This window comes from Carcharhinus amblyrhynchos, chromosome 3 (assembly GCF_965287045.1).
Source record: "Carcharhinus amblyrhynchos chromosome 3, sCarAmb.v2.hapA, whole genome shotgun sequence".
Classification (NCBI taxonomy): Eukaryota; Metazoa; Chordata; class Chondrichthyes; order Carcharhiniformes; family Carcharhinidae; genus Carcharhinus; species Carcharhinus amblyrhynchos.
This window is the reverse complement of record NC_137326.1, coordinates 7,833,917-7,855,492: the sequence shown is the minus strand read 5'-3', so window position 1 is coordinate 7,855,492 and position 21,576 is coordinate 7,833,917. Positions and strand designations below refer to the sequence as shown.

Genomic DNA, 21,576 nt, shown 5'->3' with positions numbered 1-21,576 from the left:
CTCTCTCCCTTTCTCTCTTCCTCCCTTTCTCTCTCACTGTCTCTTTCTGTCTGTCCGTCTCTCTCTCTCTCTCTCTCTCTCTCTCTCTCTCTTCCCCCCCCCCCAATCTTTCCCCCCCCCCCAATCTTTCCCCCCCCCCAATCTTTCCCCCCCCCCAATCTTTCCCCCCCCCCAATCTTTCCCCCCCCCCAATCTTTCCCCCCCCCCAATCTTTCCCCCCCCCCAATCTTTCCCCCCCCCCAATCTTTCCCCCCCCCCAATCTTTCCCCCCCCCCAATCTTTCCCCCCCCCCAATCTTTCCCCCCCCCCAATCTTTCCCCCCCCCCAATCTTTTCCCCCCCAATCTTTTCTCCCTCTCTCTCTCCCCCCCTCTCTCTCTCCCCCTCTCTCTCTCTCCCCTCTCTCTCTCTCTCTCTCTGTCTCCCCCCTCTCTCTCTGTCTCCCCCCCTCTCTGTCTCCCCCCCCCCCTCTCTGTCTCCCCCCCCTCTCTCTCTGTCTCCCCCCCCTCTCTCTCTGTCTCCCCCCCCTCTCTCTCTGTCTCCCCCCCCTCTCTCTCTGTCTCCCCCCCCTCTCTCTCTGTCTCCCCCCCCTCTCTCTCTGTCTCCCCCCCCTCTCTCTCTGTCTCCCCCCCCTCTCTCTCTGTCTCCCCCCCCTCTCTCTCTGTCTCCCCCCCCTCTCTCTCTGTCTCCCCCCCTCTCTCTCTGTCTCCCCCCCCTCTCTCTCTGTCTCCCCCCCCTCTCTCTCTGTCTCCCCCCCCTCTCTCTCTGTCTCCCCCCCCTCTCTCAAACAGTCGACTGTTTGAGCATTCATTAATTTATTTGGTTCGTTGTTAATTTTTATCTGATTATGCATCTGTGCCGACCCTTGGGAAGATTTTCTGTGTTGAAGGTGCTATGTATCTACGCAGGTTGGTTTCACAGCAGGCAATGATAGGGAGGATGGGTTGATGCAATTAGACAGGTTAACTACGTCTGTTGTACAAGTTGATTCAAATTGTACGTTAGATATTTTAACTGGATAAATTGAACATATTGAACAAATTGATGGAACCAAGTGGATGAGGTAACTGGACCACAATGGCATACACTCTAGCATGCTGAGGGATATTAGGTGTAATTAGCAGAGATTTTGACCATGCAGTGATGTTTGTAGGGATTTGAGTTATTGTAATTCCTTAAAGGAATATGCTAGATAGTATAGACTCTTCACCCAGAGTTTCTACTTTAGGCCGTAATGCAAGATAACATTAAAATGAAACATTTCAGGTCAGCCAGTGCGCATTTATAAAAGCAACATCTTATCTGACATTTAATAAATTTCTTTTAAGGAGATTATATTGATAAGAGTAATGCTGTGTGGATGGTTTTAAGAAGGCATTTGTTAAGGTGCCACTTAGGAGGCTTGGTTGTATAATAGGGATGCAAAATCAAATTATCAAGGGAATTTGTCAGTATTAATATAAAAGTGGTTAACAGTTGCTTCTTACAACTTGAGAGGGGGAACCAGTGTTTTTCCCTGCAAATTAGTTCTAGAACTGTTGTTCATTATGCAAAATGTAGGCAGATACTTTGGCCAGCGCAAAAGCAATGGGCCAAAGGGCCACTTTCTGCAATGTAATACCCTATGACGCTATCTGGATGTGAGTGTACAATAATATTTACAGTTATTAGCGACGGAGCCTGTATCCTAATTGTCTGCCTTTTAAAAACAAAAGAGCCTTTCTCTGAGCCTTTATAGAGCAGCGTTCTTTAGATGTCACCGGATTCAATGCAAACTTCCCAGGTTGATGACATTTATTTTCTCCAAAATGAAAGGAAGCTCATGGCCTCTGCTGGCACAATATAAACATGCTATAAAATAAGATGATATAAATTGGAAGAAGCATCTTCACTTGTGCGCTTGACACATTTTTATTTACATCACAAATACAATTCAAGTTGATATTTGTAAACCATGTAGTAGCTGTTCCTTGCACTTTTTCCGAATTTACAATGCAATGAGGATCATAAAATCACACTGTGACTCTGGAAGGAATATCTCGGCATTGGGAGAATGCAGCTGGGGTGGATCCTTGCCAAGATCTTCCCTGTGGCAGACAGCAAATAAGTTGTCTCCGTCATCACAGTCAGAATTGTCTCCTCAACACTGCATTTAAGAGCCACCTTAGATTATGTGCAATGTATTGCAGTGGGTCTGAACTTCACAATCTTTTGTTAGAGGCGAGTTCTACCATTTGTAACCAACTTTTAACTATTACAGTTGGGTGCGAAGTAATTTTCATCAGTTCTGCCTTTCTATTTCATTACAGTTATCATTCTAATCGAGGTGTGATAATTAATTACAGAAGCTCTATGAAATTAATTGCAGGAGTGATGTTGCTCATGCTAAATACGTCTGTATTTTTCTGTGCAATTTTCTGTCCATTTTTGCAGCTTTTCCTGTGATTCATTCTTTAGCAGACAGAGCAGTCAATGCTGTGCGACAACTATGAAAGTTCAGTCCATTGTCCAGCGTATTAAAATGCTGAAAAGCGTTACAAATTTTCATTGATCATTTGTTGGACAGGTTACTCAAGAACATTTTGCGAAAATCTGTGTCACGTTATATTTCACCAATAAATGGTGCTTTTGTACGTGAAAGCACTGAACTATCCCATCATTATAAACGAAATGGAATGTTTAGTCCATTGTGGGAGAAGTACCTGCCCAGCACTGCCTTTCTATTTGACTAAATTAAGTTGGTAGTGCAGCTGCTTTATTTATCTCATCTTATTGATGGCTTCTGCGGAAAAGTGCAAATGACACCAAGTTTCCAGTTGGTCCTATTAACATTTACGCTGATGTGAGTAATTATATTTGAACACTGTGCAAGGTCTGTAGACTTTATCTTGAGTGCTGATGTGACTTGACATCCACCACAGGCAGAAAATATTTGTCCACGGGAATTGTCATCTTTGATTTGATTATCTGAAATGCAGAGAATTTGAGTTGTTTGTCAGTTTTTCCAGTGTAGAATAGAACCCAATTGAAAAATGAACGCTGGTATCTGCGCTTGAGGCCTTTTATAAATTTGACATCCTCAGTAATGTAGAAAATTCATACATAAGCAAATTACTGTTTGGGTCAGGTAATTCTCTACCCTTCCTGGTACACGTTGGTGGGCAGTCAGAGGAAGATTTTTTTGGCTGTTGGCTATGTACACCAATTTTTTTGCTTAATTTTGTTTGGCAACTTTGTGTAAAAGCACTTGAGGATTCCTCCCCTTAGGAAACAAGATGGAGATTGAATCCTCAAAGCTTATTTCAGGTAAATTTCACATTTAACTGCTCCTTTTCTATTATGAACTGAACATTAAAAAACTAGAACACAAAGTCACAGAAACCTGTTGTTTAGTGCTGGGCAATTCTGGATTTACTTGTGCTCATGACGCATAGCTGTGGCTGATGAACTCCCTTCAATAGATCTAGGCAGAGAGAAATTCCAGCGAAGCTTTGACGTCTGAGCAAGGTTATAGTCTTGAAATAAAAACATGAATGAAGATAAAGTTAAAGTTTATTTATTAGTCATACGCAAGGCTTGCATTAACACTGCAATGAAGTTACTGTGAAATTCTCCTAGTTGGCACCATCTGGTGTCTGTTCGGGTCAACGCAGCTTTCAGAATGTGGGAGGAAACCAGAGCACCCAGATGAAACCCATGCAGACATGGGGCAAAAGTGCAAACTCCACACAGTGACCCAAGCCAGAGACTGAACCTGGATCCCTGGTGCCGAGAGGCAGCAGTGCTAACCACTGTGCTAGCGTGTCACTCCTAAGATGATGCTGAAAGACTCAAAGAAACTTCTGTAAATGCAAGCATGTTATGGTAGACTGTGTAAAGTTATGTGTTTTCATCTTAAAACATGATGATGTAATTACATTAAAACAAAGTTGGTAATCATCCCCAAAGAAATGATTTGGTGGTCCTTCACTTTTTTTGATTGGAAATTCAGGATTGGCGGTTTTCATTAATCCTGAGTGTTAGCCCTTGGCAGTATTTTGGCACTTTGCATCTATTCCTCAATTATAATTGTCCCTGCTTTATTCTGTCATAGAACAAAATGTGACAGGAAATAAGGACGCAGGAAGATCAAACCATGTGAGACATTGTAAACGGACTTGGTGTGCATGCAATAAAAACAGAACATGCTGGATAAACTCAACAGGTTTGGCAGCATCTATGCAGAGAAACAAAGTGAATGTTTTGGATCAAAAATGATCCTTCAATAGAACTGAGGAAAGATGGAAATTTACAGACTTATTCAGTTGGAGAGAAGGTGAGGCAGAGGAGATGTCGCCTCTGCATCACCTCCTCTCCAACTAAATAAGTCTACATTTCTAGCTTTCCTCAGTTTGTCATGGGGAGTCAATGGCCTAATGCTGTTGTTAATCCAAAAACTCGGCTAATGTTCTGGGGACCTGGGTTCGAATCCCGCCATGGCAGATGGTGGAATTTGAACTCAGTGAAAAATGTCTGGAATTAAGAATTTAATCATGACCATGAAACCATTGTTGATTATCAGAAAATCCCATCTGGTTCACTGATGTCCTTTAGGGAAGGAACTTTGCTGTCCTTGCCTGGTCCAGTCTACAGGTGACTCTGAAGCAACAGCAATGTAGTTGACTCTCAACTGCCCTCTGAAATGGCATAGCAAGCCACTCTGTTCAAGGGCAACTAGGGATGGGCAATAAATGCTGTCCCGCCAGCCAGCTACAACCCAAGTCCCCTAAGAGACAAAGGCGCATGTTAATGGTGCCACAAGGGATGGAGACTGCAAACGGTGGCAAAAGGTGAGATAGTGTGTTAATGGAAGCAACTGAACAGCTAATGACCTGTGGCCTTGTGAGGGAGGGGTAGAGTTGTGTTGGGACAGGCCAGGCATATGCCATAATTAGGCCTTCCGAATCTAACATTGAGTTCAACAATTTTAGGCAGCAAATTTTTCCCCGCCCACATTTTTTAGAATGTTGCTAGTTGTCTTTCAGCTCCCTGATCTGCCCCAAAAGAAGCCCCATCTGTTTCTCTACTTCGTCATGTGTCCCTGCCTGTTCAGTTGTTCCCATTAACACGTTCTGCCTCACCTTTTGCCACTATTAGCAATCTTCTTCCTGTTAACACCCGCTCCTTTGTTTTACGGCCATAGTAAATTTGTCCGTGCCCCTTTGCCGCAACCTATTCCTGGTCTTCGATTCTGCTCTGTTCCCTTTCCAACTTTATAATTCTGTATATTTCTATCATCAGTTCAGTGGAAGGACCATTTGAAACGTTAATTCTTTCTCTCAACAGGTGCTGCCAGACCTCCAGAGTTTATCTGGTATTTTCTGTTTTGATTTCAGATTTCCAGCATCTGCAGTATTTTGTATTTAATTGAGATATTAATGTGTTTGAAGATTCTTGATTTGAATTACAGTTGTCACAAGCTTCAGAAATACAATTTACATGTACACAAATTTGCTTCATTTCTAGGGAGCTGCGGTGATGTAGCGGCAATGTCACTTAGTCACCATTATTAATCTGTTCACTGACCTTTTATTTTGGGTTTGCCAGCATCATTCAGGAAGATGGTGGTGATTGCTGGATGTCAATCTTCTGAGGACCAGAACATCACTCTGGGAATTCTTCGCAACCTTGTCCTAGGCCAATTTATCCACAGAGCTCCATCATTGACCTACTATCCATCACAAAGCCAAAAGTGGGGATGACTTGCTGACCGTGCATTAATATAAAAGTAAAATACTGCGAATGTTAGAATCTGAAACAAAAAAAGAAAATCCCAGCAAATCTGATAGCATCTGTGGGGAGAAAATAGAGTCAACGTTTCAAGTCTAAATGACCCTTTGTCAGAGATGAATGACTGGTGCTGAGCAACACACATTCTCAACTCCTCAGTTTCTGAAGCATTGTGTATTCATATGCTGCAAGCATTGAGCAACAATCAGGCTTGAGCTGATAAATGGCAAGTTAACATATGCACCACACAAGTACAGTCAATGACAGTCTCCAGTAAGAGAGAATCTAATGATCTTTGTGCACTCAGTGACATTACGGTGAGAACAGCTCCAAAAACCCAGAAGAGGCTTGACACCATCCAGGTCAAAGCTGCCAACATGATAGTTCATCCACCACCTTAAATACTTAATCTCTCTGCTACCAATGTACTGTGACAACAGTGTGTACCATCCACAAAGAGGAATTTAGCAAGACCCCTTTGACAGCACCTTCCAACAGATACATGGGAGCACCAGCATCTGGAGTCCCGTCCCCCCTGCCATCAAACCATTCACTATCCTGACTTGGAAATATATTGCCATTCTTTTACTGTCACAGAGTCCAGATCCAGTAACATTCTTCCTAAACAGCACTGATGGTGTATCTGCACCAGATGGACAGCAGTGGTTCAAGAAGGCTGCTTACCATCACTTTTATCAAGAGCAATTGGGCACAGGCAGCAGAAAAAACTCAAGTTTGAATAGTGTTTAATTATAGAACATTGTAGAAAAACACTAGATGATCCTTGTTGCTGAACCATTTGAGAAAAGACATTTTTTTTTTTAACTAACCAAAACTGCCATTTTTATCATGGTCTCTAAAACTGCATTTGTGATGATTTATTTTCACTTGCAGATGATGGGGACATTTCAGAAAAGAGAGGAGGGAAATAGAAGCTTAGGTAGAATAGTATCAAACTGATGACATTCCATTATTTTTAACAGGAACAATTATATCAAATCCTTGATGCAATGTTTGAGAGGAAAGTTGAACCTGCAGAACACGTCATTGACCAAAATGACGATGGAGACAATTTCTACGTAATTGAACGGTAAGGAATTTAAATTTTATTATGATACAGGGTTTCTGTTTAAATATTTTTTTTTAATGTTCCTGTAAATGAAAAATCCCTTTTAAAATAACCTTGAGTTGATTTCGCTAGAATGTTAAAATTAAAAATTGCTGTACATTTAAAATAAATCATTGTTGATACACTGATTAAAATATGCTTTTTCAGGTGAGTAAAGTTGAATTAATTGTTAACTTTCTCCAGTCTAGCCATTGACTTTTTAACCAGTTATCATTAAAGCTTGTATTTTGTGAAGAATTAAATGTTCTTTGATGTATCTATTTCTTTACCTTATTTGGTCCTGAAGAACAAATATTGTTCCTTGACTACACTGCAGTGTTGAAGGGGACACTCAATGCAAATTTAATGTTACCCTACAAAATCACAATGATATGGCTGGATGTTTAGTAACTTTTAAAAAAAAACATTTACTGTGCTGCCTAGATTATATGCTGTCTGGACTGAGAGGATTGTCCTGTAAACAGGGATTAAGTAAATAAATACTAAATTTTAGGAAGTCTAGACTAGGGTGATTTAATTAAAAACATACAAAATTCCTCATGGTCTCGGTGCTGGTTGGATGTTTTCCCTAGTTGAGAAATCTAGAACTTGGTAGTCACAGTCTCATAATTTAGACAGAAAAGATCAGAAAGTTCTTCGCTCAAAAGTGTCCTGAATCTTTGGCGTTTTCTATCCCAGAGAACTTTGCTCAGTTGTTGAGATTTAAAGCGAGAATCGATAGATTTTTGAACGCAGGTGAACATCATGAAAGTGGAGGTAAAGTAAAAGCTCAACCATGATCATATTGAATGGTAGAATAGACTTGAAGGGTCAAAATTGCCCAGGCCTGATGAAAACCATACAGCATGGGTAAAGGGTCTTTGGCCCACCAAGCCTATGCCAAAACATGGTTTTTATCCCTCTGTTTGCACCCTGTTCATGTGTCTTATCAAGATGCGTTTTGAATGTTGCTAACGTATTTGCTTCTATTTCATACAAGTCTGGGAAGTATGAAAGCTGGAGTTGGGAGAATCAGACGTGAGTCAACGAGCAAGACTGAAAGCTGAGTCAAGAGGATAAAGTAGAGAGAGAGAGAGAGAGAGTGGAATGTTACTTTGGAGCTCCTGTAGTGACATCGGGATTCACAAGAACCTATAAAGTTCTAACAGGACTAGACAGGATAGATGCAGGAAGGATGTTCCCAATGGTGGAGGAGTTCAGAACCAGAGATCATAGTCTAAGAATACAGATTAAACCACTTAGGAATGAAATGAGAGAGCTCTGCACCTAGAGAATGAAATGAGAGAGCTCTGCACCTAGAGACTGGTGAGTCTGCGAAATAAAGCAGTTGAGGCCAAAACATTGTATGTTTTCAAGAAGGTGTTAGATACATAATGGTAGGGCATTGGGGAGAGTTACAGAACAAAGAAATCTAGGAGTACAGGTTCGTAGTTCCTTGAAAGTGGAGTCACAGTGGACAGAGTGGGGAAGAAGGCATTCAACATGCTTGGTTTCATTAGTCAGAACATTGAATACAGGAGTTAAGATGTCTAATTGAAGTTGTACAAGACATTGGCCTGGCCACACTCAGAATACTGTGTATTCTGGTCAACCTATTATAGAAAGAATATTATTGAACTAGAAAGAGTGCAGAAAAGATTTAGTAGGATGCTTCCTGGACTTGATGGTTTGAATTATAAGGAGAGGCTGGATAGACTGGGACTTTTTTCTTTGGAGTGCAGGAGGCTTGGGGGTGATTTTGTAGAGGTGTATAAAATAATGAGGGGCATAGATCAGCAAGATAGTCAATATCTTTTTCCAAAGGTAGGGGAGTCTAAAACTAGAGGGCACAGATTTGAGGTGAAAGGGGAGAGATACAAAAGTGTCCAGGGGGCAATTTTTTCACATAGCGGGTGGCAAGTGTCTGGAACAAGCTGCCAGAGGCAGTAGTAGAGGCGGGTACAATTTTGTCTTTTAAACAGCATTTGGACAGTTACATGGGTAAGTTGTATAGAACAGGATATGGGCCAATGCGGGCAATTGGGACTTGCTTAGGGGTTTTAAAAGAAGGGCAGCATGGGCAAGTTGGGTCGAAGGGCCTGTTTCCATGCTGTAAATCTCTCACTCTATGACCTTGAGAGCTTTTCAGGCTAAAGGGGTCAAAGGATTATGGGGCAAAGCAGGAACAGGTTCCTGAATTGGATGATCATAATGAAGTGGGCTGAAAGGGCAGAATGGCCTACCCCTGCTCCAATTTTCTGTTTCTATTAAATGCTGTAGATTGAGCTGTTACATGTTCTATATTGATTCATTATTAGTATATCATAGAATCATAGAAACCTACAGTGCAGAAAGAGGTCATTTGGCCTATCGAGTCTGCACCGACCACAATCCCACCCAGGCCCTATCCAATACCCCTGTATATTTACCTGCTAATCCCTCTAACCTGTGCATCTCAGGAGACTAAGGGGCAAATTTTAGCGTAGCCAATCAACTAACCTGCACATTTTATCTGTGGGAGGAAACCGGAGCACCTGGAGGAAACCCATGCCTACACGAGGAGACACTGCAAACTCCACACAGACAGTGACCCGAGCCAGGAATCGAACCCAGGTCTCTGGAGCTGTGAAGCAGCAGTGCTGACCACTATGCTTCTGTGCCGAAATTGAGTTATCTATCTCTGTAGTTCATAGCTAATCGTAGCTATTCAGGAAGCTCCTATTTTATTCTATAAAATTGTACCTCGTTTCAAGCGTTTAAATATTGTACCTTTTCATAGTTAGTCTCTTGATAAACTTTGAAAAACTGCTGATCAGTGTAGTCTTCATCTTGATGAATTATTTTTGTTGTGCCAGTATGGTGGTGTTTCCAGATTTCCAGTCCCTTATCCAGACTGGTTCAATCTGCTTTCATATCGGCATTCTTCCAAATACTTGAAACAAATTGATTTAATTTTCTTGTTTTCTTTCTTGCCATCTAGATTTTTAAAAAGTAGTTTTAATGCCACTCTACCCTCTTGGTGACTTTGTGTTTCGTTTGCACACTCTTTCACTCTTTAGTGATTTTTTCCCCCCCTACCCCTCAGTAGCATGGAAGTTGTTACGCTGAGTAGTAGAAGTTGGAGTATTTCCTATTCTGATAGTTTAAGTGACTGCGCAAGGGTCTGGCAGGTGCCTTGTGAATCTGTGGAATTTCCTGCCCAGTTAAGGCTACCGCTTTGAATGCTTTTAAGGCAAAGACAGATTTTGGACAGTAAACCATCTAAGGGTTATGGTGAGCGGACGGATAAGTGGAGCGGAGTCCACAAAAAGGTCAGCCATGACAGTGAATGACAGGCTCAAGGGGCCAAATAGCCTACTCCTGCTCCTAGTTCTTATGTTCTTACATTCATTGAGTAAAGACAAGCTAGTGGTTCCAGACAGCTCAGTGAATAGGCAGAGTCTTCAACTAGATACGAGAGTCTGGAACTGGCAATGGGTGGTCATGGGAAAATTAGTAGAAACCATGAAAACTTACTGTTCCCACGCTGTCAGAGAATACCTGTAATTGGTCAGGGTATATGACGTTTACTCATTGGCTCATGATGAGCCAGAGGACAGGTAAAACACCTTTTGGAAAATGTATAATTGTAATGCCACTGATGTAACTTCAGAGAATGTTGGACTGCCCAGCCCTTCCCTCCCTGTGTGAATTGGTTAAGAAAGAAAATCTTTCACCAGGATAATGTGGTTGTGAGTCTTTGTGTTAGCTAAAGTTGAGCTCAACATTTAGTGTCTGAAAAACCCCTACACCTGGTAATTACATACTTGGGTTCTCCAGACCTGAAGACTTCATTTGGTTGTGGCTTTTTGTGTGAATGTTGATGGTGATTGACACTCAAATGCCCTCTGAAATGAAGGGCACTTGGGGATGGGCAGTAAATGCTGACCCGGGCAGTGATGTAAAAATGAATCTTAAAAAGTATATTTTTAAAAATGAAGAATTACAACATAGCAACAAGGCATACTGCTTTGAGGTGTCTCAATAATGTTCTATACCTAATACATAGTTTATGAATTTCTACTTAACACTTCTCTTGAAAAGCATTCATGTTGCATGAAGATTTACTGAATAACATTATAGAATTGGAAGATGATGCTTTGGTGGCAGAATAATTAAGAAAATTGAGCTGTCAGGTTGTTCAGATCATCAGCTAGTCCTACTGATTCTATTTAAACACAAATGAAAGGTTCGTGCGGATATGGAATGACTCATTTAAAAGTAATGTGAAGTTTTATTTTGCAATCTAGTGCCAAAAATTAAATTGCTGTAAATTTATTATCAGCTTCTTAATATTAAATCCACTGATGTTTTTTCAGCTCACTTTTAAGTTTTTCTATCACTTGCAACAAATTTGAATATTCTGCAAGACTTGAAGGAAATTTTCTTTGAGGACCAAACATGTACTATTATAGCTCAGTACGCGATCTTCATGGTATTAATTTAAATGTGTCTAATAACCTTTTCCATTGGGCGCTTTTGTTTCTTTCTTACAAAGAAGAATAATGGGTACGTTTTTCCCATCTGGTTATGCTAGCTGACTAATGTAGCGGGATGGGAAATATAAACGGGGGTCAAAAAATTGATTTTTTTTTTCCCAGCCGGCAGCAGGTCGAGAATCACACAGGCCATTCTTGTCCACAAAATCAGCCATGTGCCAGAGAACGGCACGAGGCTGCTTCAAATAGTCATAATCTAATTTGAATCACTTTAACAAGTTCCACACAGTATTATCCAGACCAGCTTGGCTCTCCAACCTCACTGGTCAAGTTCCCACCAACAGCGATCATACCTGATCCCCTGCAACAGGTTGGACCAGTGGCCATTGAGGCCCTGCCTGCAGGCAGTACCAGCCTGGCAGCCTTGCAGTGCCCACCGGGTAGTGCTAAGGGTGTGGGGCCTCGTGAGGATGGGCCAGAAGGATGGAGCCACAAGGGGTGGGAGGTAGGAAGGGAGAGAAGGACAGATCTCTGAATTGGGGTGTGGGGTGTGGGGGGTGCTGGTGGTGGAGCCACGATCGAGGCTGGTCTTTGGCGATCAGGGCCAGCGATCGGGCAACTGGAGATGGGTGGGTCAGGGTCAGTGATCTTGGTTTGGTGGGGGGTGGGGCGGGGAGGGAGGGGTGATGTCAGGCGCATGTCCAATGGCCCCTCGAGCACTCTGCTGGCCTCTCCAGTGGGTTTAGTCTGTGCTCCCCTCTCATTTTCCTCCCTGTTGGACACTTTATTTTTTTGGAAAATAGCCCCTAACATTTTTATAAGCAAAACTGCATGAAGACAGTTCAGTCAGTGGTGTTATGCACCTTACAAAAAGTGAAGAACAACTCATTAATTAACATCCCAACCAACTGGAAGGACTGGATTGTTTAGACAGCTTTCATTTTTACAGGATCTTGGAATCTCAGAAACTTCTTTATGCGCACTGAAAGCGACGTGGTGGAATAGTGCTGCCTCTCAGCGCCAGGGATCTGGGTTCTGTTCCAGTCTCGGATGTTTGGGTGGAGTGTGCACGTTCTCCCTGTGTCTCCATGGGTTCCCACCAGATGCTCTGGTCTCCTCCCATAGTCCAAAGATGTTCAGGTTAGGTGGGTTGGCCATGTTAAATGTGTGGGGTTACAGGGTGGGCCTGAGGAAAGGTCCTGGGTAAGATACTCTGTCAGAGGGTTGGTGCAGACCTGATGGACCAAATAGTTGCCTCTGTACATGGGGATTTTATGAATCACTCTGCAGTGAATAATTGTTACTGTATAAACTGACAGCTTAAGTTTAGCAAGACCCATACAGCACAGATATCAGATGAATGACCACATTAGCTGGTTTCTCTTTTAACAATGTTGCATGGAATCCTGGCAAATACTCTGGATTTACAAATATTGTTATCGGTTAAGTACAGGCAGATGGGATTTTTATTTGACAAGCCATCCAAAAAAGTTGGCAACTAAAGCAATGCAGCATACTCTCAATAATGTGCGAAGCATCAGCTTAGTTTTGCTGCTTCATTCATTACTTTATATTAAACAGAGCTGTATCTGAAACAGATCTATGTTTGAAACTTTATCCTCCTGGTGAAGTTGGCCTGTCCCAACTTTGTTTCTGCTCTTGGAGATGACAACATAGAAGTTAACCTTTGAAGCCTCAAAATATCTTCAAATACAGATCTCTGCCTCCAAACTACCAGCCCAATGTTCCAGCTGACACTTTTTATATCTATTTACAGTCATTAGTCATGCAGTGTATCTTTTAACAACATAATCAACCAGCCATTAATACGTGTCAACCTGGCTACATTCTTCCAACACGTGAAATGCTTTTTTTTCATCCCCTCCATCAGGAGGACCCATTGATTATTAGTATCGCAGCTGATGGTTGATGTATAAAAACAAACTGAACAGTTATAACCAGTAGAGAGGACTAAATAGATGGGGTTCTTTTCCTTTGAAAAGAGATGCAGGGGTGAACTAGCAGATGTGGTTAAACTACTGTGGGATTTCATGGTTGACATGTAGACAAGATGCTTCCACTTGTGGGGAGACGAGACTTAGGGATTATACTATGAATTAGTCACTGAAATCCTGTTGGGGATTTGGGCAAAACCTCTTTACCCATAGATTGAGTAGAGCATGGAATTTGATACTTCAGGCAAACAGATTTGATTCATATAAGGGGAAATAAGATGGATTATATGAGGCTGAAAGGAATAGAAGGTAATGGTCATCTAGGGTTAGGTGAAATAGGGTGGGAAGAGGCATGTCTGGAATATAAACACTAGCATAGACTGGCCGGACCAAAGGGTCTATTTCTGTGCTGTACGTTTTTTATTTTAAAAAAAAAGCCATCTGATCAAGACTGCCAGAAACCATAAAGGGTTGTGAATATAGTCCAGTCCATCATGCAAACCAGCCTTCCATCTATCGACTCCAGCTGCATCTTCCACTGCCCAGAAAAGCAGCCAGCATAATCTAGGACCCCAGGCTCCTGGACATACTCTTTTCCACCCTCTACCATTGGGGAAAAAGATACAAAAGTCTGAGAACATATGCCAACCCACTCAAGAACAGCTTCTTCCCTGCTGCCATCACTTCTGAATAATAGACTTGTATTAAGTTGATTTTTCTCTACATCCTAACTATGAATGTAACACTACTTTCTGCACCGTCTCCTTTCCTTTTCCCCAATATACTCGTATGAACGGTATGCTTTGTCTATATAGCGTGTAAGAAACAAAACTTTTTGCTGTCTACCAATACACGTGACAATAATAAAGCAATTCAAAAAAATCTGTCCCTCAACTACTATATATCAAATATAATAATAAATATGCAATTATTTAAAAGGCACTTGCCCAGTGTTTTTAATTGAGCTAATTTTATATGATTTGTAGAAGAATGAGTTCTAATTTTTAACAATTTTTATGCAGACAAGGTGGAGTATGATGGAGGAAGCTTGAGGCATTTGGGGCTAGTGGCCATGTTATATTTTACTGGAAAAATAAATTACTATTTTTGCAGGAATCCCCTACGAGTGACAAAAGGGAATCTATTTCAGTGTTGAGTCTGCAACTATTTTCTACTGCAGAATAATGGGTAGCACGGTAGCACAGTGGTTAGCACTGCTGCTTCACAGCTCCAGGGACCTGGGTTCGATTCCCTGCTTGGGTAACTGTCTGTGTGGAGTTTGCACATTGTCCATGTCTGCGTGGGTTTCCTCTAGGTGCTCTGTTTCAAAGAACAAAGAACAACACAGCACGGGAAACAGGCCCTTCGGCCCAACGAGCCCGCGCCGCCGTCCCATTGTCTCAGTGACCTATTCATGATTTTAGTCTACGCCTAATGTGCGAGGATCAGGGAGGTCCAATATAGGGACAATTTGTTACCCAATCAATCAGCCTAAAAGCGCATCTTTGGGATGTGGGAGGAAACCGGAGCACCCGGAGGAAACCCACGCAACCACGGGGAGAACGCGCAAACTCCCACAGACACAGGCCCAAATCCATGTGTCCGCACAGCAACAGAGATAGTCTCTGAGCTGTCATGTTGCCCTCGAGATGGTCCAGTTTAAGCACACTAACGACATGAAGCAATAGGCAACTCCCGAAGCAACATCCAAGAGCAGCCCACTACAACCTGCCGCATGCATGCCCCTTGCTGGTCAACAAGGTGGACTTAAATGCCTGTGGAGACAAAAAATTCATTATTAAACAGGCAAAGACTGTAACATCCCTGAGGCAAAAACGGAATCCCAAGCCTACAATGTTTAGTAAGGCCTGCTATATCCCCCTATATGTAGACCGCTCATGTGGCTGTCTAAGTGACTCTTAAACAACCCTAGCGTTTCCTCCCACAGTCCAAGGTTGATTGACCGTGCTAAAACTGCCCCTTAGTGTCCTGAGATGCGTAGGTTAGAGGGATTAGCGGGTAAATGTGTTGGGATATGGGGTAGGGCCTGGGTGGGATTGTGGTCAGTGCAGACTCGATGGGCCGAAGGGCCACTTTCTGCACTGTAGGGTTCTATGATTCTATGAATCAAAAATGATACAGCTCACCATGTTTCTGCTAGCTCTTTGGTAGCCCTATCCAACTAGTCCCACTTCCATGTTCTTTTCCATCTTTTTCCTTCAATTATTTATCTCATTCCTTTCTGGCGGTTACTATTGAATCTGCTGCTAACAACCTTTTGGAGTAGTGTATTCCTGATCACAATGTTGAAGTATAAATGTTGAGTCTATAGTTATGTTTCAAATGTACATCCCAAAGCAGGATTTAACTGCATATTTTCCACTAATAGTAAATTGGCAAAAATTGTAAACAGTATTACTCAATCTACAAAATACATCAAAACATGATTAATTGGCGTCTGATCTGTTTGCACATCTTAGTCACTGCAGTAACTTTCTTAAACGAGAGAAAGGCATTACCGAATGCCTGGTGAGTGTTGGAATAAGTGTGCAAAACTGGGTGCTGGTTTTGCTGCATTTTGTGATGTAGATGTGAATGCACTTGTTGCTGAATTCTACCATAGTCATTTGTTTTGTTAGTCTAATTTTTCCAGTTTTTGTGAAATCTTTCAGTCGTTTAAATCTGAATTGCATTGTGATCTCAACCAAAGGAAGATAGTTCAGAACTGAATTGTATTGCACTATTGAACTTTAATATAAAATGAGCATTAATTTTGAAGCTGTGGGCAAGGTGCTTCTCTATTTGTGACTGGGTAAATACTGTCGATCAGCAATTGTTTCCTTCAGAACCATTAAATCATTAGTCATTAAGCAGAGGTCATCAACTTGGGATGAAGTATGTACCTCCTAATGTTACTCCCTGGCTGGGTGGCTGTAATGAGGCGAGTTGATGCTACTCTTACAGTACCATATTCAAAATATGAATAATGAATGTGAGCATGTTGTATTATTCTTGAAGTATGTGGTTGATAACACAAAGTACACTTGACTTGAAAGCAGGCATAAGTAATTCATATCCAACAAAAGAAAACTCTTATCAGATGTTACTTTTTTGCTATAGTGCAATATTGGATTTGCTCAGCATGCAAAGTATGTGTTTTCTGTTCATATTAAAAAAAAAGTTTTTGCATTTTTCGCCCCAATTTCTTCGACTTTTTCCTTTATAGAAATAGATTCAATGATAACATTAAAAAAGTTAGTTAAGTACTTAGGGAAAAAAAATTTTAGGGAATGGGTAGGGGAGTGGATGTGATTCTTCAGAGAGCTGGCCAGGCACAGTGGGCTGAATGGCTTTCTATGCAGTTTGGTTCTATGATTTCCTTGCAAATTGAGAGAATTTTAAAGCCATTTTAAGAAGATTGTAGCCCTGTATTTAGAAAAGCTGAAATCTCTGTGTAATCATTTTAACTTAAATTGCAATTTCATTTTTGCTGAACAACGCAGTTAAACTTCACCTCCGGTGCTGTGGAACCAATGCCCACTTGAAATGGAGTGACAGTACATCAGAAAATGTAATTCTCCCACTGTAAAAGTGGATTTGGTGATGTGCAATCTGAAAGTAGTGTACCAGGTCTTATTTGCTTAATGAGGCTGGTGACAAGCATTGAACTATGAACCTCTACCAAATGTGCAGGTATTCTGAATTATGTTTATGAACTTTGGAGATCCTGAGTTCTACAAAGCCATCATAATTGTTGGACTGATGCCGTTATCCAGGCTTTCTTGAGTTTTGTACTCTACAGTGTATTAATATATCCAGCATTTCGTGCTGAATCTTGTATTGTTCATGTTGTTCTTCCTCTGGTAATTGGAAACTTGGTTAACAAAAGGTTTTTTTCTGGGAAACACATTGTAAATTCTTAGAATTTTCCATTCTCAGTTACTGAGTCACCTTAAGCAATTTCCACTTTCCCTCAAAAATATAAAAATAATCACAACCACTGTTTTCTCAAGCATCCATAGTGTAACCTGAATATTGAACCAGTTAAACTCGTAAATAAAAATCTGTTTGATGTGACTTTAAAGCATTTGTTCATGATTATTAATTCATTTTGTTCCTATGCAATTCAAACGAAAGTTTCTTTTCAAAAACATTCTTTGGATGTTCAAAACCTATTTTGTTCCTGTAATGTAAAACTGTTGAACTGTCTCATTCAGTCATTGGATGTTTTTTAAATGGAGGTGTGCTATTGAATATTAGAAGGGCATCAGATGTTTTGTAGTAATAGCCACCCTATTACTTGGTTCAATCCTGACTCGAGCTATTTTCGAACATAACATAAGAAATTGGAGCAGGAGTAGGCCATCTGGCCCTTCGAGCCTGCCCCGCCATTCAATAAGATCATGGCTGATCTGTCGTGGCTCAGTTCCACATTGCCGCCCTCTCCCCATAACCCTTAATCCCCTCTCTTATCAAAAACCCATCAACCCGCTTCTTAAAAATACTTAGCGAGGTAGCCTCCACCACTTCAACGGGCAGAGAATTCCAGAGATTCACCACCCTTTGAAGAAGTTCTTCCTCAACTCCGTTCTAAACCGCCCCCCCTTTTATCTTGAGGCTGTGCCCCCTAGTCCTACTGTCCTTCCTGAGCGGGAAGAGTCTCTCCACCTCTATCCTATCCATCCCATTCATCATCTTATACGTCTCAATGAGATCTCCCCTCATTCTTCTTAAACTCTAACGAGTACAAGCCTAGTTTATTCAGCCTGTCCTCGTAGCTCAACCCCCTCAACTCCGGCATCAGCCTAGTAAACCTTCTCTGCACTCCCTCCAAGGCCAAAATATCCTTGCGTAAGTACGGCGCCCAAAACTGCACACAGTACTCCAGCTGCGGCCTCACCAACGCCCTATACAGCCGCAGCAAGACCTCCCTACTTTTATATTCAATCCCCCTCGCTATGAAGGCCAGCGTCCCATTAGCCTTCCTGACCACCTGCTGCACCTGCAAGCTGGGTTTTTGTGACTCATGCACAAGGACCCGAGGTCCCTCTGCACCGTCACCTGCTGCAGTTTTTCGCCACGTAAGTAATAATCCTTCCTACCATTCTTCCTACCAAAGTGGACCACCTTGCACTTGCCAACATTAAATTCCATTTGCTAGTTCCTGGCCCATTCGCCCAGCCTATCTAGATCCTTCTGCAGACTCTCCACACCCTCCGCACAATTTGCCTTTCCACCAATCTTGGTGTCATTAGCAAATTTCGACACCATACACTCGGTTCCCTCCTCCAGATCATCTATATAAATGGTAAATAGCTGAGGCCCCAGCACCGACCCCTGAGGCACTCCACTAGTCACCAACCGCCAATCTGAATAGCACCCATTGACCCCCACTCTCTGCCTCCTATTTGACAACCAGTCCTCTATCCACGCTAACACCCTACCCCCGACTCCATGCCCCCTGACCTTCTGCAATAACCTCTTGTGAGGTACCTTGTCAAACGCCTTCTGAAAATCAAGAAAGATCACATCCACCGGCTCTCCTCTATCCACCGCCCTAGACACATCCTCATAGAACTCCAGTAAATTTGTCAGACACGACTTCCCCTTAACGAAACCGTGCTGCGTCTGCTCTATCAAGCAATTCCCCTCAAGATGCCTTGCTATTTCCTCCTTGATGACGGATTCTAACATTTTACCTACAACAGACGTTAAACTAACCGGCCTATAATTCCCCGCCTTTTGCCTGGCACCCTTCTTAAACAACGGCGTAACATTAGCTGCTTTCCAATCTTCCGGCATTTTCCCAGAATCCAGCGACGTCTGGAAAATAACCACCAATTTTCTTTTTAATCATTTGTGGGATGTGGGCCTCACTGGCTGGCCAGCATTTATTGCCCATGATATAGTTGTCCTTGAGAAGATGGTGGCGAGTTGCCGCCTTGAATCACGGCAGTCCATGTGCTGTGGGTTGACCCACAAATACCATTAGGGAGAGAATTCCAGAATTTTGACCCAGCGACTGTGCAGAAATGGCAATATGTTTCGAAGACAGTTTGGTGAGTAGCTTAGAAGGGAATTTGCAGGTGGACGTGTTTCCATGTATTTGCTTGCCCTTGACCTTCTAGATGGAAGTAGTTGTTGGTTTGAAAAGTGATATCGAAGGATTTTTAGTGAATTGCTACAGTGCATCCTGTGGATAGTACACACAGCTGCTATTGAGCATCGGTGCTGGAGGAATTGAATGTTTGTAGATGTGGTGCGGCTGCTTTGTCCTGGATGATGATGAGCTCCTTGAGTGTTGTTGGAGCTGCACCCATCCAGGCAAATGGGGAGCATTCCATCACACTCTTGATTTGTGCCTTATATATGGCGGACTGGCTCTCGGGAATCAGGAGGTGAGTTAATTAGCCACAGGATTCCTTGCCTCTGACCTGCTCTTGTAGCCACTGTGTTTATGTCGCGAGTCCAGTTGAGTTTATGGTTAATGGTAACCCCAAGGATGTTGACAGTGGGGGATTCAGTGATGATTACACTATTTGAATATCAAGGGGTGGTAGTTAGAGTGTCTCTTATTGGTGATGGTCATTGTCTGGTATTTGTGTGGCGTGAATATTACTTGCCATTTGGCAGCCCAAGCCTGGATATTATCCAGATCTTGTTGCATTTGAACATGGACTGCTTCAGTATCTGATGATACTGAATGGCAAGTAACATTCACAAATGGTGCTGAACGTTGTACAATCATTGGCGAACATCCCCACTTACGACGGATCGAAGGTCATTGATGAAGTAGCTGAAGATTGTTGGGCCTAGGACCTGCCCCTGAGGGACTCTTGCAGAGATGTCATGGAGCTGAGATGACTGACCCTCCATAACCACAACCTACCTTCCTATGTATTAGATATAACTCCAACCAGTGGAGAGTTTGCCCCCAATACCCATCGATTCCAGTTTCACTAGGGCTTCTTAATGCCACACTCGGTCGAATGTGACCTTGATGTCAAGGTCTGCCACTGTCATCTCACCTCTAGAAGGGCTTGGCAAGTTTTAGAGCACAAGTCTTCAGTACTATTGGCAGAATGTATTTGGGGCCCATTACCTTTGCACTATCCAGTTTCCAACCGTTCCCTGATATCACGTGGAGTGAATTGAATTGACTAGAGACTGGCATCTGAGATGCTGGGGACCCCTGGAGGAGGCCAAGATGGGCCATCCATTTGGCACTGCTGGCTGAAGATTGCTGCACAGCCTTTTGTTTTGCATAATGTGCTGGGGTCTTCCATCATTGAGCATGGAGATATTTATGGAGTCTCCTCCTTCAGTGGGTTGTTTAATTGTCCAACACCGTTCCCAACTGGATGTGAAAGGACTGCAGAGCTTAGACCTGATCCATTGGGTGTAGGCTCGCTTAGCTTTGTCTATCAGTTGCTGTTTTTGCCATTTGGTATTCAAGTAGTCCTGTTTGATAGCTTCAAGTTGGTGTTTCATTTTTAGGTAAGCCTGGTGGTGTTCCTGACATGAACTCCTGCAGTCTCCATTGAACCAGGGTTGATCTCCTGGCTTGATGGTAATGGTTGAGTGGGTCCTATGTCGGATCACGAGGTTGCAGATTGCCCTGGAGTACAATTCCACTGCTGTCGATGGCCCACAGCACCTCATGGATGTCCAGTCTGGAGTTACTAGCTCGATTAGAAGTCTGTCCCATTTAGCATGGTGATAATGTTACACAACACGATGGGGGTTATTCTCAATGTGAAGGCAGGACTTCATCTCCACAAGGACTGTGTGGTGGTCACTCTTACCAATATTGTCATGGACAGATGCATTTGAAGCTGGCGGTGTCTGGGTGCTATCTTAAGGTATGATTCTGTGAGAATGACTATGTCAGGCTGTTGCTTGACTAATCTGTGACACAGCTCTTCCAGTTTTGGCACTAGCCCCCAGATGTTAGTAAGGAGGACTTTGCAATGTTGGCATGGCTGTTTATTTTGCCGTTGTCTTTTCCGGTGCCTAGGTTAATGCCAAGTAGTCCATCTGGTTTCATTTCTTTGAGACTTTGCAGCGATTGTTACAGCTGAGTGGCTTGCTAGGCCATTTCAGAGGGCAGTTGACAGTCAACCATGTTGCTGTGGCTCTGGAGCCACATGAATGCCAGACCAGGTAAGGATGGCAGATTTCCTTCCTTAAAGAACCAGATGGGTTTTTCCAACGATCGACTGGTCATCAGTAGATTCTTAATTCCAGATATCCTTTTATGGAATTCA

At 42.5% G+C, this 21,576-nt stretch overlaps 1 protein-coding gene across 1 annotated transcript in view; it reads left to right on the top strand.

Annotated features, from left to right (window-relative positions):
- Positions 1 to 21,576, top strand: part of prkar2aa (protein kinase, cAMP-dependent, regulatory, type II, alpha A) — a 246,097-nt gene that overhangs the window by 182,533 nt on the left and 41,988 nt on the right. Inside the window, exon 5 of the mRNA XM_080218686.1 lies at positions 6,752 to 6,858. Within this exon, the coding sequence (XP_080074812.1) occupies positions 6,752 to 6,858 (107 nt within the window). The remainder of the gene's footprint in view (positions 1 to 6,751; positions 6,859 to 21,576) is intronic.